General features: G+C 47.9%; 1 protein-coding gene across 2 annotated transcripts in view; it reads left to right on the top strand.

The window, feature by feature from the left end:
- The window catches only part of LOC147108001 (solute carrier family 71 member 1-like), a 67,700-nt gene extending 43,654 nt beyond the window's left edge, over positions 1-24,046 (top strand). Inside the window, exons 6-12 of one of the 2 annotated variants that reach the window (XM_086004395.1) lie at positions 227-445; positions 2,058-2,171; positions 6,054-6,125; positions 7,115-7,227; positions 11,102-11,199; positions 12,549-12,715; positions 14,233-24,046. In XM_086004395.1, the coding sequence (XP_085860521.1) occupies positions 227-445; positions 2,058-2,171; positions 6,054-6,125; positions 7,115-7,227; positions 11,102-11,199; positions 12,549-12,715; positions 14,233-14,445 (996 nt within the window). In that variant the 3' untranslated portion in view covers positions 14,446-24,046. The remainder of the gene's footprint in view (positions 1-226; positions 446-2,057; positions 2,172-6,053; positions 6,126-7,114; positions 7,228-11,101; positions 11,200-12,548; positions 12,716-14,232) is intronic. The other variant, XM_086004396.1, reaches the window with a different exon arrangement.
- The last annotated feature ends 816 nt before the right edge of the window (positions 24,047-24,862 follow it).

Here is a 24,862-nt window from a genome sequence, read left to right as displayed (position 1 = left end):
AACCCGGGCTGTACCTGCCCTGGGAGTGTTTGATGGGGCAGTGTAGAGGGAGCTTTACTCTGTATCTAACCCGGGCTGTACCTGCCCTGGGAGTATTTGAAACTGGCACCTCCTGCCTGAAATGGAAAGTCTGAATGAGCCCAAAATTTACCCAAATAAAAAAAAGTTTAAAGAAAGTCTTCAGAGATGGAAAGTGGTCAAGAACTTTTTCTTCTTTCAAACGCAGGTATCTGCAACGTTTGCAGCTAGTCTTGTGACCAGCCCGGCCATTGGAGCATACTTGTCCAGGGCATATGGAGATAACCTCGTGGTAGTCCTGGCCACTGCCATTGCCTTTCTGGATATCTGTTTCATTCTCGTGGCGGTGCCAGAATCGTTACCGGAAAAGATGAGGCCTGCTTCCTGGGGTGCGCCCATTTCATGGGAGCAAGCAGACCCTTTTGCAGTAAGTAACTGAACTCATTCACCGGCCCATCCAATGTGTTCTATCCCATTTCCTGCTTTCAGTAGCCCTCTAATTATAATTTCAGACTTCCATCGTCTGCCTCCTTCCTATCCAATGCTACGCTGTGCAAACCTATAATACCACTGGCTCCCTGCCCCACTGCATTGATTTCAAAATCCCTGTCTTCATTCACAAATCCCTCCATGGCCTCATTGCAGCCTCCTATGTTGCCACATTAGCCTGAAATTTTATTGTCTAAACATCCCATATTTTTTTCCCCCACCTTCAAAAGGCTGAAAGTCTACCCTTGACCATGGCCTCAGTCACTGAAGGCCAGTGTCCAAACAGCCACCCTTGAAATGCCTTGGGATGTTTTTCTACTTTAAGGTGTTAATCAAAAGCTTTCATCTCCCCTTCCCCCTGCCCCAACTTTGTTTTCACTCCCTCCTCTGCTGAAGACTGCATCTTGTGCTGGGCTGCGCTTTCATGTGATGACTGCCCTCCTGGATCTAACTCAAGTGGTTGTTCTTAACTAAGCCTCAACAGTGAGTGTCAGCGTGCTATTTGGCCTTGGAGCCTGAGATCACAGCCAAATCTGATGCTCTCTTCCCTGGAAGTCACTTTCCAGCATAGCTGACTGTATAGCATTTTCTGGCAGGAATCCCCTCCCCAGCCCAGGGATGCCCTGGCCGTTGTAGCACGTCTAGCTAATTAGACAGACTGGGGATTAAACCTTGGCCCTGTATGGTCTGCTTAGCTCAGCCCCAATCTGGCCAGTGCATCTGCCAGTCAGTCAGCTGTGGCTCAGTGGGTAGCTCTCTCTCTCTCTCTCTCGACTCTGAGTCAGAAGGTTGTGGGTTCAAGTCCCACTCTAGAGACTTGAGCACAAAAGTCTAGGCTGAGACTCCCAGTGCAGTGCTGAGGGAGGTGCTGCACTGTCGGAGGTGCCGTCTTTCGGATGAGACGTTAAACTGAGGCCCTTTCTGCCCCTCTCAGGTGGATGTAAAAGATCCCACGGCCACTATTTCGAAGAAGAGCACGGGAGCTCTCCCCGGTGTCCAGCCAATATTTATGTCTCAACCAACGTCACTTTATAAAAAAAACAACAAAAAAACCAGATGAGCTGGTCATTATTACATTGCTGTTTGTCGAGCTTGCCGTACACAAAATTGGCTGCCGCATTCCCTGCATTACAACGGTGACTACACTTGGCTGTAAAGCGCTTTGGGATGTCCTGAGGTGGTGAAAGGCGCTATAGAAATGCAAGTTTTTTTTGACATCGAGCTTGTTTGGCAGCCTTGAACCTCTTGACACACTCCAAGAAGAGGTGACGCTAGAACATGTGTCTGTGGGTGGTAATAATGCATCCTGTGTGCTTACTGTAGGCACCACTAAAGCATTATCAAGTGTTTTTAAAAATATAAATTTTCACTTGGGAAAAATTGTGTATACAAGCTGCTGATTTTTTTTGGAGTGAAATTGAGATCTGTAACGCTCCCCTTCTGTGATTTAAAAACGGTGTTAAATAGTCACACACAGTGCCTTTTGAAGGGACTTGGCTCAGTTTGTCTGTTTCATCAAGTTGTCTTTCTCTGCCTCCATTTTGTTTCAGTCGCTGAAGAAAGTGGGTCAGGACTCGACGGTTCTGCTGATCTGTATTACAGTGTTTCTCTCGTACCTGCCTGAAGCAGGCCAGTATTCCAGCTTCTTTCTTTATCTCCGACAGGTACGGTGGCCCTGTGAAGCTTAAAATCTGCTTTATTACTGAAACTAATGGTTTAATGACAATAGATTGCTGTGCTCGCTCTCTCTCATATGTTACTTTCTCCATCCCCTTCTCGCTGAGTGTGTAGGTGGGTGCCGTGCTCCCAGGCTGATTGCACACCAGTGTTGCCCGAGGTAGCTGTTGCTCCTGTTTTTCCCCCTTCTCTGGGAAATGTAACTGAGCTGCTCTCACTGCCCCCCATCCACAGATGATGTGGTTGGAATCAGAAACACTGCACACAGGAACAGGAAGGCGAAGCTGCATCCCGAGTCTCAGTGGTGTAGTGCGTTAGCGCACACACCTTGTGTTCCAAAGCTAATGCGCAGTCAGTGTTTCGTCCATTGAATCTGCTTACCTGCAGTAGACCTCGGCTATGAGGTAACATGCCCAGAGGCCCCTTTCCACAGGAATTTAGCTAGTCTATATATGCACGGGTTAGGTCAGAATTGTTGTTTCCTATGACAAGGATATACTTGCATTGGAGGCAGTTCAGAGACGATTCACTCGGTTAATTCCAGAGATGAGGGGTTTGCCTTATGAGGAAAGGTTGAGCAGGTTGGGCCTATACTCATTGGAATTTAGAAGAATGAGAGGTGGATCTTATCGAAACATACAAGATACTGAGGGGGCTCGACAGGGTAGATGCAGAGAGGATGTTTCCCCTCGTGGGGAAATCTAGAACTCTGGGGCACAGTCTCAGAATAAAGGGTCGCCCTTTTAGAACTGAGATGAGGAGGAACTTCTTCTCTCGGTCATAAATTTGTGGAATTCTCTGCCTCAGAGAGCTGTGGAGGCTGGGTCATTAAATACATTTAAAGTGGAGATAGACAGATTTTTGCAAGATAAGGGAGTGAAGGGTTATGGGGAGCGGGCAGGGAAGTGGCTTTGAGCCCAAGATCAGCCATGATCTTATTGAATGGCGGAGCCGGCTCGAGGGGCCAAGCGGCCTATTCCTGCTCCTATTTTTTATGTTCTTATGATGGGAAAAGCTTATAATGGGATGTCTAGTTTGGCTATCCATTCGGCGGCCTCCTGCGATGCCGAGTGGAGAAATGAGGTGCTTCCCGCCACAGATCTCAGTGGGCAGGTTGATGTGATGTGTTCCACGGTCTGGGACTCGTGGCCACGGTCTCACTTCGGGTCGTCCCTCATCTTCCACTTGTGCAGTAGGTGGCCGCATCATCCGTGCCCTGTGCAGATTGGGTTGAGCGCCGTCCACTGTCTTCAAGGGAGGTTGAAGCCAGGGACCTCTGCTGTTGGGTCAGTGATGAGGTGTTGGTTCTTCATGTTGCACACGTCCTGCGATTCCGTCCATCTGGATAATGGGTCGATACCAGCTGCACGAATATTGGCTGCTGTTTCCCAGAGCGGCCGGCGCGATTTTAAGTGCTTTAGGTATGAGTGTTCCTGGGTGATAATGGATCTATTTTTGTTGTCTTGCCTTCAAGTAGTCCACAGGTAGGATGTACAATTGAACTCATTTAAACCAAGTTATCATAAGCCTGGAAAGCTGTATATAATAATCCCAGTCCCATCAGTACAAGGACACTAAAATGTCTCTTCCACCGCACCTTTGGCCAGCTCCCTTAACTCTTCTCCCAGCTCCTGCTCCTGATCTAATCGGCCCTCCATGACTCGCATCGCAATGTTTTGCTACATTAAAAGTTACTATTTAAGTGCGAGAGAGTTTGTTTTCGGGCCAGAGGCTGTTGACCCACTGGTCTCGGAATGGGGTGCGGGAGGGCAAGGTTTTGGGGTGCAGGATTTTGGCTGCGGTATTGGGGAGCGGGGGTAGAGCGCAACGGCTGGAACAGCTTGGGCAGGTCACCATGGGGACTGCAGCTGGAGCACTGTGGATGGGAGGAAGCGGAGCTGAGTCACCTGGGGGGAGGGAGTGGAGACTGGGCAGAGTGGGTAAAATGCCTCGGGTGGAGGATTAACAAAACTGTATGGGAGCCATTGAGGCAGCTTTACACAGGTTGAAGCTACCCCCCCCCCCCCCCCCCCGCTCCCCAACAGTCTGGTTTGGGGTGTCATGGTTGGAGCCAACCTACAAGGCTCCAGTCACAAGATTTTTTTTAATATATAGATCAATATGTCTTCAATACTTTGAGAGAGTCTGAATTGCTGTCAGTTTGTTAACTTGGGAATCGTTTTAGGACCAGAAAAGTAAAACCACCCGTTTTAGAATACAAGAACATGAAATTAGAGAGTTGGATACAGTGAATTCTAAATGAGTGTTCCTGAAATCTGTCCAAATCAATGCTCTCGATGTTCTGTAGAATTATCTATTGCTCCATTAACGGTGGAGCTCAGGCATACTGGGATCAATGTTCCCCATGTCGCACACCAATCGGGAGGACCCATGCAGGCCGCTTACCAGCTGCTGCCGCTGGAAGATACCGCGCATGCATGGCCACGCAGCAAATTTAAAGGGACCGTGCCCAAAAAAAAATTAGTGTGAACATTGACTGGGATTCCCTGTGCAGTGTGTCTGCTCTACTTGTTATCGCTGCTGTTAGTGTGCCCAGTCTCCTGTCAGTCTGACAGCGGGTTGTCTTTGTTTTGCCTCCTTTTGTGTCGGCTTGGCTCAGTGGGCAACACTCCTCGCCTCCGAGTCAGAAGGTTGTGGGTTCAAGCCCCCACTCGGGGATCTGCACACACGCAAGCCAGGCTGACATTTCAGTGCAGGACTGAGGGAGTGAGAGCTGCATTGGCGGAGATGACGTCTTTCTGACGAGAGCCCGTCTGCCTGTTCAGGTGGACATAAAAGAGCCTGTGGCACTGATGAAGAATAGCAGGCCGCTCTGCCAGTTCTGGCCTACATTCCTTCCTCAACCAGAAACAAATTAACTGGTCATTCAGCTCACTGTTTTGGATCCTTGCTGAGCGCAAATCGGCTGCAACATTTGCCGACATAGTAACTCGCCTGTGAAGCAATTTGGGATGACCTGACCATGTGAACGGTGTTCTATAAGTGCAAGTTCTTTTCTTTTCCCGAGAGTGCTGTGTTATTTTAAAATAATCAGCACTCCCGTGATGGCTCCGTGTGGAAGTATGCACTGCGTCACGCGACCCAGAAGGTCTCGAGTTTGATGCCCGTTGTGTGCAGAGTTCACTGATCTCGGTGGAAAGCAGTAAGGTTGTGACAATTGGTGTCTCTGGGCTCGGGAAGGGAAAATAACCCTATCCGTTCCTGCTCGCTATCCAGTGGCCCCTGTTGGAAAAAGTGCCTGTGCCTGTGTGTGGAGAGACTAGGAGGAAACGGGGGGGGGGGGGGGGGGGGGGGGGAGAGAAATCAATTAACTTTAAACATTTTATTAATAAAAATTAGGGAAATGAAGTCCCCTGTGTGACCACTCCACCTCCTCCCAAGTAGGCTGGAGTGCTTGATGGTCTGGACTCGGATTAGCAAATACATCTAGACTGATGTATACAGGCTCCCTCGCGCTATTGGGCTCTGTAACTCCTGCCGGCTCGGCCTCTGCTGATCTGAGCATTTCATTCTCTTACTGAAAGGCGTCCTGATTTGCAGAGTGACCTCCTGCAATGTTATTCGGCATAAGATGTGGTTAGAGTGTGGAACTCGCTACCGCAAGGAGTATTTGGGGCAAAAAGCAAAAGATGCATTTAAGGGGAAGCTGGATAAGCACAAGAGGGAGAAAGGAATAGAAGGATATGCTGATAGGGTGGGAGGAGGCTCGTGTGGAGCCTAAACACCGGCACGGAACAGTTGGGCCGAATGGCCTGTTTCTGTGCTGTAAATACTTTGTAAGATGTATGTGTATATATTTTTAAAAAGCCCTGACCCTTCTATTTATTCTGTGTTTTTGTGTTCGCTAGGTAATTGGATTTTCCTCAGAAACTGTAGCTGCCTTTATTGCAGTTGTGGGAATCCTTTCCATTTTAGCTCAAGTAAGTGCTCGCTACTAAAAGTAGGAACATTTTAAGTGCAATACGTTTACAGTGAGACAGCTGTGTGAACAGTTAAGTCTGTCAGTGAATGACAGAATATGAGTCGGAGGAAATGAGGATTGCGCGCTGATGAGGAAAGATGTGATTGCAGTAGAGAGAGTACAGAGGAGATTTACGAGGATTTTGCCAGGACTGGGGAATTTTAGCTATGAGGAAAGATTGGATAGGCTGGGGTTGTTTTCTTTGGAGTCGAGGAGAGACTTAATTTTATACACAATTACAGGAAACTTTGTGTTATCCGGAGGCTAACTGTCCGGAATGCTTGAGCCACCGGCAAAAATCAGGAGCCGTTTTCGTTCAGTTTTTTTCTTCTCGTTGCTTTTTTCCTCAACAGTCAAGCTCTGCAAGGTCTGCTGAAGCTGTTGCTAAGCTACAGAGACGCTTGGACTGTTCAGAAGCTGTTGAGGGTTTGTTGACATAAGGAGCTCAAAAGCTTCCGTATCTTTGGTGTGTCCGGCAGTTTTGAGGGAACGGCAACAGCTCATCCCGTTGGTGCCGGATAGCACAACGTTTCCTGTATGAGGGGCCTAAATAGAGTGGATAGGAAGGACCTTTCCCCCTTAGCAGAGGGTGTATATTTGAAGTAATTGGTAGAAGGATTAGAGGGGAGTTGAGAACTTTTTTCACCCAGAGGGTGGTGGGGGTCTGGAACTCACTGCCTGAAAGGGTGGTCAAGGCAGAAACCCTCATCACATTTAAAAAGTACTTGGATATGCACTTGAAGTGCCGGAACCGACAGGGCTACGGACCAAGAGCTGGAAAGTGGGAATGGGCTGGAGAGCTCCCTTTCAGCCGACACAGACATGATGGGCCAAATGGCCTCCTGTGCCGTAAATTTCTATGATTCTATGATGCCGACTGCATTTTTTTCAACATTTGTAGTTTTTTTTTCTTTCACTGATCAAATGTTCATTTTATTTGGTGTGCAGACTGTGGTGCTTGGGATCCTGATGCGGTCCATAGGTCATAAGAACACTATCCTCCTGGGCCTCGGCTTCCAAATTCTCCAGCTAGCTTGGTACGGCTTTGGGTCTCAGCCCTGGTAAGTTTGTGTACTTTGCCTGAAGCGTTGCTCACTCCAGGCAGCTGCCAGTATGCTGTTTATAACCCGGTAGTTTGTAAGTGGGGCCCTGCAGGTGCAAGTCATTACCAGTTTTACTAGTTTAGCATTTCCATGGAGATGAGGGAGGCCTTTCTGGTATGTTGATATAAATTATAGAAAGCTGTACGGAGAGGGTGCAGAGGAGATTGCAAGGCTTATGGGGAACGAGCAGGGGGAGTGGGACTAATTGGACAGCTCTTTCAAAGAGTTGGCACAGGCGCAATGGGCTCCTTCTGTGCTGTATGATTCTTTATCTGAAATATATACGGGTATTCGCCTAGAGAGAGCGAGGGTTTTTGGCTTTGAGCAGTGGCAGTACACTGCTGAAAATAATGAGTAGTGCTCAACCGATGGTCCAAGGAGTGAGCAGCTAAGCCATACAGACCAGGCAGCTCCCAGGTTCAATGCCAGCTCTGTGCTAAGTTAGCTGACCTTGCCTGGGACCGCTGAAGAGGAATGAGAATTAGGCTTCAGCGACCCTGTGTTCAGGAGGGGAGAGTCAGGCTGGGTTCCTGCTCCTGAATGGTATTTAGTGTGACCCCTGTTGGAAAGTGCGAGGGTGTGGGGACATCGGGTGAGGGTTTGGGCTTTGATGCCCCCCCCCCCGAAGTTGAATGGTCGACCAATGCTGAGAGGCTGGGGTAGCGTGTGAAGAATGGTCTCTTGGGAGAGGTACCATAGGGCGACTAGTGCTTCATCAAAGAGGCAAACGGTGGCACAAAGCTCATTTAAATAAAATAAAAAAATAAGCAGCATTTCAGAGGCACAAAATATGTCGACTGACCGATAAAATGGCAAAAATCTTCTTGGCGAGGAGCAGAAACCAAACCTAGAAAGGAAACGGTAAAGTCGGAGCAGCCCAGGGCCCAGCTACTGCCAGACCAAGCCAGGTTACAACATTACTGGGCACGTGGTTTCCTGGCAATTGATTGCGATTTCTCAATTGAAGCCTGCACCAGTGAGTCATTAATAATATCAAATAAACTTCGCCGTGTTGCAATGTTGTGGTCCAGACTGTCGGTGAGAGCAGCTGTCAGCCCAGAAGTAGACTACATTGAAATAAAATGAAGAATAAACAAAAGCAAAAGAGACACAAACTTCTGAGAGGTTTTTTTTTTCTTGGTCTATTTTATGCTCAACAAATGCAGTATGTTGGTGCTGGGGACAGAGCTCGTGTCCATTTCTCTCGCCCAGTGGCAGCACCAAGTACTCCCAGATCTGATACAGCACTGTAGAAGCAGCCTAGCTGCTGCCAAACTAGCCCCTCCCAATCTCTGTAACCTCCTCCAGCCCTACAACTCTCTCAGATCTCTGCGCTCCTCCAATTCTGGCCTCGAGCATCCCCCGATTTCCATCACTCCACCATTGGTGGCCGTGCCTTCAGCTGCCTGGGCCCTAAGCTCTGGAATTCCCTCCCTAAACCTCTCCGCCTCTCTACACTTCTCCTTTAAGATGCTCCTTAAAACCTTTGACCAAGCTTTCGGTTATCTGTCCCACTGTCTCCTTGAGTGGTTCGGTATTACATTTTGTTTGATAATGCTCCTGTTAACGGTGCTACATAAATACAAGTTCTTGTTAGATGCAGAGTAAAGCTCCCTCCACACTGCCCTCAACCTGAGAAGAGCACCTATAACTGCAACATTAAGCTGCAGGAGATTGATGGCAATGATTAGTGAACAACTCCATTATTGTATCAGGCAACTACCGGGATGGTAGAAGGCAAACCCGATGTTCTTTTTTCATCCAGTAATTCCTATGTTGGGAGGACATGTTTTCATTTAGAGATTTTGCTTAATTAGTGTCAGTTTTGTGCTATTGGTCCATGCCCACTTGAAGCTGATAGAAAGAAAGACTTGCATTTATATCACTCCTTTCAGGACGCCCCGGGATTGAGAGTACCCAAACTGTGATCTATGCCGGTGTTTCTGCTCCACACCAGCCTCCTCCCACCCCTCTTCATCTCCCCCCCATCAACATATCCTTCTATTCCTTTCTCCCTCGTGTGTTTATCCAGCTTCCTCTTAAATGTATCTATACTATTCGCCTCAACCACTCCCTGTGGTAGCGAGTTCCACATTCTCACCACTCTCTGGGTGAAGAAGTTTCTCCTGAATTCCCGATTGGATTTATTAGTGACTGTCTTGTATTTAAGGCCCCTAGGTTTCAGTTTATGAAGGCACCATTAAAGATGTTTATTTGCCACTAGTTCTCCAGTAGTACCGTCCCTTTTATTTCTTCCTTCCCTCGCCATGGCCCATTAAAAAGAAAGTATTTCACACTCGGATTGAGCTCTTCTCCATCTCGGCTCCTTCTAAGAAGAAAGGACACCAAAACATACACTTTAAGCTCAGCAACAAGCTAACTAGCCTCCAGCCTGTTTAAAGTGCAGAGTACCCTTTCCTCCCCAGACAGACCAACCTCTCTCTTTCATCTCATTTCACATCTGACTTCTCCGCACTGCCAGAGCCACCTGCTCCTAACTCTCTCCCCCCTGAGGTCAAAGAACATAACTGAGCAAAACTGCCATGGCAACTAAAAGCCTCAAGGTGTTATTCGGTACAGCTCAAGTCACGGCTGACTGGTTCAAAACTCAGCCGGGCCTGCAGTCTCTGGTGCAGTCCCAGCTGTCTGTACGGAATTAGTGTGATGAAGCACGGCTAGCTGAACACTGCGTAACTAGGACAGATGAGTGCGCCTAAATTATATCCCCTTCCTGCGTGCAGGGCAGCCAGCATTGGGGAAATTAGGAGTGATGTTTCCAACAGCGAGAGCGGCGAAGCTTGCAAATCCCTTTAAACGAATGGGGCAGTGTTTTTTTAACTGTGATTTCCATCAAAATAGTTTTTTTTTAAAGAATGTGTGAAGCTGTCCGTGGTAGCCAGTGATGCGTGGCAGATTTGTAAGCACACACAAATAAAAACAGAAAATGCTGGAGACCCTCAGCAGACCAGGCAGCATTTGTGAAGAGACAAACAGAGTTAACGTTTCCGGTCGATGACCCTTCGTCAGAGCTGGAAACAAGCAGGAGATGGAACCGATTTTTAAGCAAGCTTTTTGTAAGCACGCAGTCTGGTGTTTTAATGTTGGCTGCTAGAGTTCCAATAGGCGCTTTTACACTGCCTATTTCCCACTCTTAGTCATACAATATACATATATATATATAGAAGTACGTAGATGTCCTTTGTCTGCAGCTTTCCCATTTCACTTTTCAGTCAGATATGGTGGCACTGAGCTCTGCTAGTGCATTAGTGGTTAGCACTGTTGCCTCACAGCGCCAGGGACCCGGGTTCGAATCCGGCCTCGGGCGACTGTCTGTGTGGATTTTGCACATTCTCCCCATGTTTGCGTGGGTTTCCTCCGGGTGCTCCGGTTTCCTCCCACAGTCCAAAGATGTGCGGGTTAGGTTGATTGGCTATGATAAATTGACCCTTAGTGTTAGGGGGATTAAATACGTGGGGTTACGGGGATAGGGTGGGATATGTGTTGGTGTAGGGGTTGCGGGGATCGGGTGGGATATGTGTCGGTGTAGGGGTTGCGGGGATCGGGTGGGATATGTGTCGGTGCAGGCTCGATGGGCCGAAATGGCCTCTATCTGCACACTGGGGTTTCTGTGATTCTGTGTGATAATTGCTCAGTGCAAACTGACTCCCCGCGCTTACACTACTGAAGCCAGCTTCCTTATTCCAATGGTGCATCCGCATTTTATAATGTCCGCGATGTTGCCGGTTCACTGAGCTGCGGGGCGTTTGAACTATAGAACACGGCCGGGAGACCCAGTGTCCACCATTGATATGTTGGCGGGTTGATCTTGCAGGATGATGTGGGCAGCAGGAGCCGTGGCTGCCATGTCCAGCATCACCTTCCCAGCGGTCAGCGCCCTCGTTTCCAGGAACGCCGATCCGGATCAGCAAGGTAGGCCGTTTCCCCTTTCTCCTCTGGCCAAGCACTGTGTACAGCAGGTGCAGAAACGATTCTAAACCTTGCTGAAAATTGCAATCTGGATAACAGGAGAGCCTTTGTCAGAATATTATTTTTTTTTTAATTGGTTGGGGTGAATTTGCCATCCCTGTCCCCACACGCCCACTTGATCAGGTGAATGTGAAATGTAATTTCTTGTTGGATTTCTGTGTTGAGGATTGCTGGGTCTGTATACTAAAGCCACACAGGCCAGCAGGTCCCTGGTCGGATGCCTGAACTGCATAAGCTGATCACAGCATCTGGTGCACTCATTGGCCTCAGTTCCTTGGGTGGGGGGTGGATGGAGGAGGAAGGAAGGATTCGGCCTAGGCCCCTGTTTCTAATAGCTATCAAGTGACCATTGCTTGTCCCTGTCTGTCCCCTTCTCTCCCTCTCTCTCTCTCCGTGTCTGTGTGTGTCTCTGTCCCTGTTTTTGTGTCTCTTCTCTGTCCCTATCTGTGTTTGTCCTCGTCTGTGTCTTTCTCTCTGTCCGTCAGTGTGTCTCTCTCTGTCTGTATGTGTGTGTGTGTGTCTCTCTCTCTCCCTGTCAGTGTGTGTCTCTGTCACTGTCTGTCTGTGTGTGTCTTTCTCTGTCCCTGTCTGTGTCTGTGTGTGTGTCTCTCTCTCTCTGTCCCTGCCGGCCTCGGCCTCTTACTGCGGTTGCTGGAAATCTTGAAAAAAAACCAGAAAATGCTGGAAATACTCAGCAGGTCAGGCAGCATCTGTGGAGAGAGAAACAGACTGAACCTTTCAGCTCAATGATCTTTCATCTGAACCAGAAAAAGTTAGAGAGCTAACAGGTTTTAAACAAGTACAGAGGCAGGCAAAGGGAGGGGGAGAAGAACAATAGGGAAGGTCTGTGATGGGGTGGAAGGCAGGAGAGATTAAAGGACGAAAGGTGGGATGATGGTGTGGGGCAAAAGGAGATGGTAATGGGACAAGTAAAGAAACAAAAGATGGGTCGAGAGGAGTTGTAAATGGGAACAGTAGATTCACTACCAGCAGCTACAGCCTGTCAACACTTACCTACACTTGCCCATGGTCACTTGGGTGAGGTAGTGCTGGGCTGCAGGCACCACTGGAACCATTCCCCAGTGAAGCTCCAGTCTCCCTGGGACATGAGTGGAGGGGACAACTGTGATTTTTTTTTTGAGAATTGCAAGTACCGTTGTTCGAATACAATTTGCGATTAATTTTAGCTTGGGTACCCCACCCACTCATTCCTTGATTAACGAGCAACGGTTGGAATGTGAAGCCCTTATTGGAGGATTTGCTTCTAAGCTGGTCTTTCCCTTTTCCTCCAGGAGTTGTGCAAGGAATGATCACTGGAATCCGAGGGTTGTGCAATGGCCTTGGCCCAGCGCTGTATGGATTTGTATTCTACCTTTTCCACGTGGAGTTAAACGAAATGGGAGACGTCGACAACCCAGGCAAAGTTCCGAAAGGAAACATGCAGAATCCCACTGATGAGGTGACAAGAACAATTTGTTGTGTGGGCACTGCTCCTCAAGTACCTTCCTGAACCACAGTCAACCTAAGGCTATTGGAAAAGCGTACGGGGTCCTTGACTTTATAAATAGAGGCATTGAGTACAAAAGCCAAGGAAGTTATGCTAAACCTTTTATAAAGCACTGATTAGGCCTCAGCTGGAGTATTGTGTTCCATTCTGAACACCGTGCTTTAGGAAGGGTGTCGGGGCCTTGGAGTTGCTGTGGAGGAGATTTACCAGAATGGTGCCAGCGATTAGGGAGTTCAGTTGTGTGGAAAGACTGGAGAAGCTGGGATTGTTCTCTTTGGAGCAAAGGAGAGATTTAATAGAGGTGTTCAAAATTATGAAGGGTTTTGGTAGAGTAGATGAGGAGAAAATATTTCCACTGGCAGGAGGGTTGATAACTAGAGGACACAGAGTTAAGATAATTGGCAAAAGAACCACGGGAGTTGAGAAATATTTTTACGCAGCGAGTTGTTGTGATCTGGAACGCGCTGCCTGAAGCAGATTCGATAGTAACTTTCAAAAGGGAATTGGATAAATACCTGATGAGGAAATATTTGCCGGTCTACGGGGAAAGAGCAGGTGGGGCGTGAGACTAATTGGAGAGCTCTTTCAAAGAGCTGGCGCGATGGGCCGAATGGCCTCCCTCTGTGCTGCATCATTCTATTCCCACACCAGGTCCAATGCTCTTCTGACCCGAGCGTAAGGAAGCTGTATGTCCAGAAGCCTGTCTATGATCTCGGGCTTCTGTTCTGTTGTTGGAGTTGCTGTCTTTCTAAGATATTAAATTGAGGCCCCATCTGCTTGTTCAGAGGGATGTTAAAGATCTCATGACACTATTGGAGGAAGCGCAATAACTACAATTTGCATTTATATAGCGCCTTTAATGTCGTTAAATGTCCCAAGGTGCTTCACAAGAGGGTTAACAAACAATATTTGACACCGAGCCACATGAGATATATGGGCAGATGACCAAAAGCTTGGTCAGAGAAGTAGATTTTAAGGAGCGTCTTAAAGGAGGTGAGGAGGGAATTCCAGAGCTTGGGGCCTAGGCAGTTGAAGGCATGAAGTTCTCCTGGTATCTTAGCCAACCAACACCAGTAAAACAGACCAACAGGTTATTCACCTCGTTACTGTTTGTGGGAGCTAGCAATGTGCAAAATTGCTAGTCATATTTGTATACATAAGTCACTTAGTTCAAAGTAATTCTTCACACCTGAAGCGCTTTGAACTGCGGTGAGGTGCTATATATGTGTGAGCTTTCTCATTTTCCTCTTCGTTGATAAACACAACAGTGGTGAACGCAAGAAAACTGAGGATATTGAAATAAAAAGATATTTTGTTGAAAAAATTGACAAGTCACCTTGTGTGAAATCCTTCTTATGAGTTTGTAAACTGTCCTCGAGTTAATTGTTTTAAAAACCTGCAAGCTTATAACTCCACTAATCCCTTGTTTTTTTTCTCTCTCTCTCTCTCCCCCTCGTTCTGCCTCTCAGAGCACCATAATCCCAGGGCCTCCTTTCCTCTTCGGAGCGTGCTCGGTCTTGCTGTCTCTGCTAGTCGCCTTGTTCATCCCTGAGCACAGCGGCCTCCCTCCGCGTCCCGGCAGCTGGAAGAAACACAGCAACGGGGCCCAAGGTCACCCGCACAGCCCGCAGAGCACGAGCCCCGACGGCAAGGAGCCTCTGTTACAAGACAGTTGTGTATGACGGCCCAGAGCTGCCCACGCTCTCGCATAGCTGGAGGTGGAATTGGAGATCGGGCATGGCTGCCAACCCAAGGTTTTTGTTTAGGGAATACTAACATTGGTATTTTTTCTTTCTGAATTTTTGGAAGTTAAAAGGTTTGTCTCTTGTCTCTTTTTTAAAAATGTTACGTGTTTAAAAACAACTCTCTTCATATTGCTTTCTGGTCGGCTCATTGAAGTCTGGAGGGTTGTTTACAGCAGTTGGTGCGACCCCAGAGTGTCTCAATTACAGGATGTCGCTCCTCCCTGTTTTACTGCCTTGTGTAAGATGCCAGAAGTCAGTTACGATCAGAAGGTGAATGGCTCCGCTGCTTCTACTCAGGTTCTTTTTTCATCGCGCTGTTGCTACCGTTTCCCAGAATGCGTGTTGTGCGGATGACTGCAAGCCAATTATAACGCTGCTGGGCTTTGCAGAGATCGGCAGCGAGGACGATCCATTCAAACAAAATAATAATCAATGGGTCATCTGGCTTGGCCGGCTTTTAAACGAGTCCTGGCGGTTTTAAATTCCACTTTTAGCCAGCTGCGCTAGACCTGCGATTCTGGGATCCGATGGCAGTCTGCTGCAGGTGTCGTGCCATGTAAAAGCAACTTCAGTCGGAGGGAGTGGGAAGCTGGCTTGAAGTAGCTGTGTACGCTGAAACCTGTCTTTCTGGTCTCGTGGCTAAGCAACTAATTGTTTTCAAAAGTGGAAATTGGCATGTAAACCCCAGTTTCTGACCATCCCGCCATTTATTAAGGTGGCCACATCGACTCCTGCAGTTCTCTACCCCCACCCTGCCCTAACCCCTTCGCCATTCCTCTCTGTTTGGATTCCCAGTGGAACTGAGGTCCACACTCTGGCAATGCTGCACCTCTCAGTGATGGGATGTGGGGCTTGCTGCGATTTCCCCCATATGGTGTGACCCCCTGATTCCAATCAGGCAGCTGAAGGCACTTCACCTGCAGAGAACCGGGGGGGGGGGGGGGAATGACCCCTACAAGACCAACTGTTCTATTTGAACAGCGCTCTTTCATTCCCTTTATGGAAGGGGGGGGTGGTGGGGCGGAAGGGGTGCCTGGAGAGCTGGAAAAGGAGACAGAGCAGCACTAATTCCCAGGCTGATCGATCACCCCACATATAGAGAGGCCCTGAATTGAAGCCAAGGGCCACGAGTGAAAGGCAAGTGGTCCCGAGGTCATATCATGAACAGTACTGCCCTTGTATCCTGTCCGATCCTCAAGCCATGAAAGCGGATGGGTGTGTGCCAGTCCAAGGACTGAAGAGGGGCTCAAACAGACCCTATCTCGCTCGCTCTCTCGAGTTACTTTCTTGCCTTCCCCTCCCGATTGCTACATTGTGCCCCCTGCTGGGAAGTGCGTGTGTGGCTATCTGGGTGAGGACAGGACTCGACTCGCCTCTGCGTTGATGCCCCCTGAATTTAAATCGTCTGCTGACTCTCGGCTGTGGACATTCACACGTGCCAATTTGGTGAGCTGCCAGAGGGTGCGTAGTGCCGGTAAAACATACACCACCAGAGCCTTCAGGAGAGTGGGGAGAAAACCAGGAACAGAAAAAAAACAATTTTCTCACCCTGGGAAATTTCTTAATCTGGAGATTCATACCGGTTAGAGTCTTGATGCCCTGTGTCGCTTGGGGACAAAGGATTTATAAACCAGATTACTGACCATCCAGAATTGCCACGGCTGGGGTTTGCGTTTTGTGCGGTTCTAGCTTTGTAATGAAAATAGGCCGCAGAATCTTTCCAGGAGTGGGACGAGCTTGGCCTAATTCAGTGATTATCGCCGCTGCTTATGTTGGAAATGTTCTAAGTGTGCGTACTGCGCTTTTAGAATAGCCATTTCTTCACCCCCCCCCCCCCCCCCCAAAACTCCGGCCCAATTGGAGTAAAATGACTCTGCCGGTCTTCAGTCTATACTATTGGTTTACAGCACAAGGCAATAGCAAAATGAAGCGCTGACCTGCTGAGGGAGAACTAGATCACCAACTGCAGAGCCCCTACTGCCCTTTGAGAGCCCACACAAAGGATGAACCTCTGCTGGTAACATCTGGTCTTTTTTATTAATGTGCCATGATTTCATTTTCCAGTAACGTGTCCTGTTTTATTACGACTCTAAATGTTGTTCAATTTTGCCATCTGTATTGCGGAGAAAGAATTGTGGTATTTTGAAATGGGGTGGGGAGGCGAGAGAGATGGGATTTGCCATGCGGACCTTTTTGGAAAACTGGTGATCAGTGCTTTCTTTTCCCAGTGAAGGGGTAATCAATCCAGTGTGTGAGAAAGGAGGGAAGAAAGATGATTGACTACTATGTGGGCAGTCGGGTGTTGTTTACCTCCTCCTTTTTCACATTGTAGAGATACAGTGGATGCGACCCCTCCCACTCCACTATCAGTGCAATATGATGCCTCGTAGGAAGTTCGTTGAAAGCTGACAACCTGCTGTAGTCACGATGCATCTCATCCCAACACGGTTGTGGGGTGCTCCTCCACTTCTGCTAAAGCCAACTACAATTGCCCCCCCTGCGAATACTCCAATCTTTGCCATGAACTTGTCGGTTTTGGACAAGGTCTTCGGGAGACTGAGAGACGCGCAGCAGCCAAGTGACCCAACCATAATGATGCCCTGACCCTCCTCGCAGTGGTCAGGTCAACAGGTTGAAATTGTGGTGTGTTTTTTTTTAATACATTTATAAACCTGTTCCATACAAGGAAGAATCTTGGACAGAATCGTGCCCTGCTGAATATTCGCAAGCTGAAGCAGATTTGGGGGCTAGGGATTCGAGCGAGAGAGAGAGAAACGGGGATGCAACACCCTACTGAAGGTCCAAACCAATTCACTTGCCTACCACATGGTTACAGAGCACTCTGATTAAAATGGGTGTATTCAACAACAAAAAACATTTATCAGCAACTTTAAATAGACAAATTATGACTTTTGATTAATATTTCATTACCCATATATGACGAGTACAATCTGATGGGATAATAAGCTTTATTGCCACTCCCGTGTGATCATAGCGAGGTTGTTCTAGGCCTTGAAGGATAATAATTGTACTTGTAACAGAGTACACGAAGATAGTTGATGTAACATTTATTGTAAAAGTTTATTATATAATTATAGAAATATATATATAAAGCCAAACAATATTTCAGATTACCTTCTCTAGATTTTTCTTGGCAATGGGCACCAGTCAACTTAGTCTAAAAGTCTGCACTATGTTCGAGCTATTCTAGGATGAACATTACTTTTGGAGCTTTTTCAGGGTTGGGGGGGTAATGTTTTGCAATGAAATCCAAAAAGTTTACTGATTTGGTTAATGTTTCCAGATGGCCTTTCTAGGATGTCCCATGACGTCTTGGACAGTGGTTGGGTGAGTTTGTCGGGTCAAACTGCCCAGTGATTACAGGGGAGTGGTGAGTGATGGTACTTCCTCATCGTCCCTTCAGTGGGAACATGCAAGATGGTAGCCTCAAATTAACGGTAGTGGGTGTGTTGGCGTACAGAGGCTACATTAGCATTGGTAGAGGTCCTCTTAGTTGGTAAAGGCAAGGTAGCCATGCAGCTTAGAAGGTCCCAGGTCCACTCCTTGGTCTGCAGCAAGTTGACTAATCTCAGCGAGGGTCTACAGTTGGTCTGAGCATCCCTAGATTAGAGGGTGTGGTGGAATTGCTGGCAAAATCGGCCATTGTTCATTTCTCCTCATCGCTATCCACTGGCCCCTGCTGGGAGACGATAGCTTCATGGACGTCTGGGGAGAACATGATCATGCCTGGCTGTGATGCGCCACACAGCCAGCAGCCTGCTGACACTCGCTGTCTAGACTTTCGCATGATTAATTGCCACTTGGCTGAGGTACCAGAGGTTGCTATGGGACCACAGACAGAGGCTTCATTAGTGGATCTCCGGACTTGGTAAGTTATCTTTTAAATACAGCCCTGCTCCAGATGTCTTCTACATGGTGGCATTGAAATGGTGCTGCATGCTAGTTTGCCGGTATGCTGAAGGAGTGGTTTGACACTGTGTTGGGAGCAGAAAGGTTGTGAATTCTGTGGGGAGCCTGGCGTTAATGACTGGCTGGGATTTTGAGGTGTTGGTATTTGGCTAGAATTTACATCACGTGGAGGAGGGGTAGTGGAAGCCACCACTACCTCAAACATGTAGCAGTAGAGTTTGGAAAACCTTGATACCAATGCTCCCTCCACAAGCAATGTCTTGGCTATCTCCAAGCAGACTGTCTATTGACACCACTGTCAGCTAATGAGTTGGAGCAAGGCGAGACTTGCAACAAACAGTCTACAACAAACAAAGTCTATTGACTCAGCAAACAGAGTCTATTTAAACAACGCACTACGGCAAGCAGTCTATTTTAAAGGAGTCACTACAAACTAGAAACAAAACTCGTGACCAAAACTATAGTAACTTCTCTGGCTAAAAGCAGGGTGATTACTCTGGCAAAATGCAGTGAGTGGAGGATAGTTGCATAATATAAATGATGTGCGTTAAAATCAATCCCCGTCGCTCTCCAGGCGTGATTGACGGGGGAATTACCCAATTATCTCCATTCTGACCGGGAGTAGTGGCGTCACTAGATGCAGCCATCTCCAGGACAGGAAAGGGGTCTCCGCTGCCAGAACCGTCCTAGAGAGCAGGAGCATTGTACAGCCAGACACACTGTGCAGCCATATCGTAGGAAGTAGCCTTCTGCCCAGATCGGGTGTTTTTAAAAAGTACTAAATGGTTTTCCATTTCTTTTTGCCCCCAAAAAGGCAATTTCCTCATCAGCTGGGAGAGCGAGGGGTCCAGACATGGACTTTCCATGACATATGTGAATGGCGCTCAGTGATTGGCAATGGGGCGATGTTCTCCTAACCCCCCCGCCCTTGAGTTCAAGCATTTTACTTTTATAATTAGTGCAAAAAGAACAATTTTTATTTTTGCCTCGATTGCTTCTCAAGAGGTTGGGAACTCACTGCTTTGTGTTCACAAAAGAGCATCCACTGGGTTAACTCATCCTCCATCTGTAGCCATCCAAGATCGGTTCTGTCCCACTGAGATTTTTGCCCCACCTGAGGATATGGAAGAAGTGTTTAAACATTATTAATAAATCGGATGGTAATTTAATCATGCATTTTATCGCAAGAAATATTTGTTCCAGACTTAAAGCTTGGCTAATTTAGGAGTTGTTACCAGAGCATAGTTGTTGCCAGTGCTTTCACAATGAATGTCCGTTTTAAACCAGTGGGTTCTTTTGTTGGCGAGTTCGGTGCTGTGAAAAAATGAACTCTTATCCTGCTGCTACCGTGGCTTAGCATCATTTAGCATATACAATAGTGGCTGACATTCCAGGGCAGTACTGAGGGAGCGCTGCACTGTGGGAGGGGGCAGTACTGAGGGAGCGCTGCACTGTCGGAGGGGCAGTACTGAGGGAGCGCTGCACTGTGGGAGGGGGCAGTACTGAGGGAGCGCTGCACTGTGGGAGGGGGCAGTAGTGAGGGAGCGCTGCACTGTGGGAGGGGGCAGTAGTGAGGGAGCGCCGCACTGTGGGAGGGGGCAGTACTGAGGGAGCGCCGCACTGTCGGAGGTGCTGTTTTCCAGATAAGACGTCCCGTCTGCTCTCTTGGGTGAAGGCAAACGATCCCATGGCACTATTCCAAAGAAGAGCAGGGGAGTTCTCCCCAGTGTCTTGGGCCAATATTTATCCCTCAACCAACATCACTTTTTTTAAAAAGTACAATTCTCTGGTCATTGTCACATTGCTGTTTGTGGGAGCTTGCAGAATGTGTTGTTCACAGTTGGTTTGACCAGCTCCAGTGCAGCCACAGAACAGCGGTGCACCGAACCACTGCGCGCACTTGAACTCCTGATCCGTGTTTTAAAATAAATAATACTCTGGGTGTTTAAATACTCAACATGCATCTCTCCAATTATACTGCTTCTGGCATCAGTGCGATGCTTTGCACTGCACTGGTGCTGCATGTGTCGTATAATGCAGGTTGGTTGGGTGTCAGTGATGAGACCGTTTAAGGTTAGGCGATCTAATAATTCTGTATGTTGGGTGCAGCCAATTCTCTTTTCAAATAAAATGGACCTGAAATTCCTGGGGTTGGGGAGGGCGTAAGTAGCAGTAATACCCGGGGAACGGCGTGCAACATTTCAACCGGACAGTGAAATTCCAGTCGGCGGGGGGTCCCCTGGTCAATTCATCCTGTTAAGCCCTCAGGGCATCAGCAGTACCTGCGCCCAGGCACAATTGCCTTTTTGAGGCCTTCCCTATTGAAGTCAGGTCATGGATCCCAGAGGGGAATCGATTACCTCCTTCAGCTGGAGCGGCCCCAGTGGGAGTTGGAAGAGTTGCAAAAAATTTCGACCCTGTTTGGGACTCCAGGGAACTCCGCTCCGCCTTGGAAGGACGAATCTGCTTCGGCTGGAGTGGGCTGGCCTGGCTACGTAAATGATCCCACCCCTGGAATTTGGGGTCAGGGTCTCTGGCCATGGGGACGGGGGTTCCACTCTGCCGCACTCACACCGGGGAGGGAGAAGCGGGGCCCCCCCAGAGGAAATTCAGGCCAGTATTATTGCAGTTTGCTCCACGATACAATCGCAGTGTTGTAGAGTGCAAGGGTAGGCCGACGGCAAACGGGGCCGTTAAAAAGTGACCAGGCGGTCTTTGAGTTTAACTTTTGAACTTAAAACTTGGGTGGCCTTGAATTTTTAAAGATGGCAAAGGACCAATAGGACAGTCGGCTGCCTTGAAGATTTCATAGAAAACATAGAAGATAGGAGCAGGAGTAGGCCATTCGGCCCTTCGAGCCTGCTCCGCCATTCAACGAGATCATGGCTGATCATCCAAACCCTAGCCACCCGGTCCCTACACTGACAACCATCCCACCCAAACCCTATCCCCGTAACCCCACGTATTTAATCCCCCCTAACACTAAGGGCCAATTTTTAATTTTTTTTTATCATGGCCAATCAACCTAACCCGCACATCTTTGGACTGTGGGAGGAAACCGGAGCACCCGGAGGAAACCCACGCAAACACGGGGAGAATGTGCAAACTCCACACAGTCAGAGACCAGTGAACAGGAGCATGTATTTGGGGGGTGTATCTGAGAGTCTTTGCAATCTCCCACATTGGACTGTTAGTCATAGCTGCCCACTCCCTCCAGTGTTCTAATGCTCAGGGTGGAGTGTTAAAGACAACTCGTCCACCGTACAGTCTTAGCAACATAATAGTGTTTATGTTCTGTTTTTGTTTCGATTGAGCTGCTGGTTCAATGGGCTGTTGTTGGAAAAGTAGAAATTCAAATCCAAGCATTATATTTCTTGGCAAGTTAATACCTTTTTATCAGGATTCAGGTTCAAAGTGCTTGTGAAGACTGCAGATAGTATTGTTTTTCATGAAAGGCAAAGTAAATAGCAGTTATATTGGCTAGTGCCGGTTAAGAGTACTGTAATAGGCAGCGTTTCGAGCATTCATCTCCACCCTATCCCCTACACACGCAACAATGACTTGCTGTCAGAGGAGTGAGCTTCATGGATGGTGGGATTTCAGAGAGGCGAGCGAGTGCTGGGGAGCCAGGGCAGGCTAGTGTAATAGTGACGGAAGTGGCACTTGTTAGATTTCACAGTGAGGACGGTAACTGGGTATGGTTCTCGGGTGAGAGTAAGAATCCGGATCGGCCGTAGTGAATTCCGCGGTGAAATCATACACTGTCTAAGGTCACACTTGGAAGAGTGACCGGTTTGGGGTGGGGGGGAGGGGGCAATGTTCCCTCTCATTTTTGTTTGGCCCATGCGGCCCCTTTAACGGACTGTGCGGGGCGTTCAAAATTCCCCGCACGTGTGGTTTTTCTATTTAAAAGCCGGCTCACTGGCTGCGTGTGACCTGCAGAGCGCCGTGCAGCTGCACAGCTTAACGGGATCGTTGGTTGGGGGGGTGGGGGCGGGGGCGGGGTGGTGTACTAGAGGGTGGTCAGTACCTCTGAAACCTGTAACCCAGAAAAAAGAGAAACTGGAGAGGGAATGGGGGCGGGGGGGGGGGGGAAGGGGAATTAAAAACGTGGTACGGCTCTCCTACCAGTTGGAGTGGTGGCAATAATATATGGTTAGGTTTCTAATTCACTCACTGTACTGGGCCCTGAGTTATAACTAGTTAAGAGTCCCTGATGCTATTATTCCCCTGAAAATTAGCGATCAATTGATGAATGAGAAATAATGCTTATGCTCATGCCGAGGCATTGAGCTGAAGATGTAAATGAAACACTATTTTAAAAAGAGAAAAGACTGCTAGCGTTCTTCAGCTCTATGCAACAGATGTGCAGTTGTCTGGGTTTTAGTTAACGCACCGAGACGGGAGATGAACGGCCCAAAGAATATTCAGTTCTATTCCTTTCGATCTGTCCCGTTGCCTGAATGTGGAAAGCTGATGCATGCGCCGAAAATAACGCAGAACAAAATTAAAAACAGGCCAGGCCTGTGTGTACTCATGTCCTGCATCAGATTTTTGATAACTCATCAAGGCGCCGGCCCTGGTTTCTTACATTCGATTTATTTACAGTATTGAGCAACTGTAGCGTGCTTTACAAAAAACTGCTCTGCTCTTCGTACATTCAAAACAAGACAAGGGGTCAGTGCACACTGAACAGAGATTAAGACAAGGGAGTACACAATCATTCTGTGCCCTTTTCCAATCCGAAATTGTAAAAATAACCCAGCGCTCTTGGAAATCTGTTTTACAGCTGGGATTGTAATATGAGCTAAGTGTACCCCTGGTGAGCACCTTGTGTCAGTCTTCGCTCAGTGGGCAGCTCTATCTCGCCTCCTGACTCAAGTCACCATTCCAGAGACTTGAGCATAAAATCCAGTGCCATGACCGAGGGAGGGAGTGCCGCACTGTCAGAGGTGCTGTCTTTCGGATGAGATGTTAAACCGAGGCCCTGGCTGCTCTCTCGGGTGGAGGTAAAAGATCCCACTAGTTCAAAGAAGAACAAGGGAGTTCTCCCTGGTGTCCTGGCCAATATTTATCCCTCAACCAACACTTAAAACAGATGATCTGGTCACTTGTCTCATTGCTGTTTGTGGGAGCTTGCTGTGCGCAAATTGGCTGCCGCGTTTCCTACATTACAACAGTGACTACACTTCAAGAAGTACTTCATTGGCTGTGAAGCGCTTTGGGACGCCCTGAGGTTGTGAAAGGTGCTAAGTGTGAGCTTGTTCTTTACCCACTTACGACGTGGTGAACAGTCAGCCATCGGTATTTTCAAATAACTGCACATCTCCAGGTTTGTTACCAGATGTTTCTGCAGCATACCTTGCCAAGTTTTTTTTTAAAAAGATACCCTGCTGTAAAACACAGCTTGAAATGTCTGCTCTGTAACTTCTCAGACACTGGATTCAGTACAGCTCCTGCAAATAATTCAAGGTGTAACATTTTAATTTGTCTTTGGAGGTTTTGGTTAAAGCTTGTTGCCTCCTTCAAATGTGCCTACCAAAACTGTACAAATTGTAAATAGGAATTGTCAAAGAAAAGTATTTATTAAAAATGTACATGAAACCTGTGAGTGATTGTGACTGTCTGGTTATTATCTATAGCTTGGCCCTAATGTGCCCCCTAATTTTTTTTGGGTGCGCGGCCCCTTTAAGGGCCTGCCCGGCCCATTCGCAGTTTAATATTGGTAAAGCTGGTCCCAGGCTGAGAGGGACCGGCAGAGAGCTGCCCGGCTGTGCAGCTTCGTGGGAACGTTGTTTGGCTCTTTTCTCTAGAAGGCTGAGAAATGACCTGATAGAGGTCTTTAGACGTAGAGCAGGTGGGAGAGTCCAAAACCAGGGGTCATTAATATAAGGAATTCAGGAGAAACTTCTTTACCCAGAGTGTGGCGAGGATGTGGAACTCGCTACCACAGGGAGTGGTTCAGACAAATAACATACATGCATTTAAGGGGAAGCTAGATAAACACGAGGGCAAAAGGAATAGAAGGATAGGGTGAGATGAGGAGGCTGGTGTGGAGCAGAAACACCGGCACGGACCAGTTGGGCATTACAACAGTGATTACACTTCAAGAAGTGCTTCGTTGGCTGTAAAGCACTTTGGGACATCCTGAGGTTGTAAAAGGCGCTATGTAAATGCAAGTAACAACATGTTAAACCAAAGCCCCGTCTATCTGTTCAGATGGACTTGAAAGTTCCCATCGTGCTATTTGAAGAAAAGCAGGGTGTTCTGGTGGCCCTGGGCAGATTAATCGGTCGTTCATCTCTCCTGTTTGTGGGAGCTTGTTAATGGCGTATGACTGCTTACATAAGTTACTGCACTTCAAAAAATAATTCACTGTGAAATACTTTTGAGATGTTTCAACACGATAAGACTATATAATGCA

This window comes from Somniosus microcephalus, chromosome 13 (assembly GCF_052327205.1).
Source record: "Somniosus microcephalus isolate GS21.2 chromosome 13, FLI_Smic_1.0, whole genome shotgun sequence".
Taxonomy (NCBI): domain Eukaryota; kingdom Metazoa; phylum Chordata; class Chondrichthyes; order Squaliformes; family Somniosidae; genus Somniosus; species Somniosus microcephalus.
This window is presented reverse-complemented; position numbering and strand designations above follow the sequence as displayed.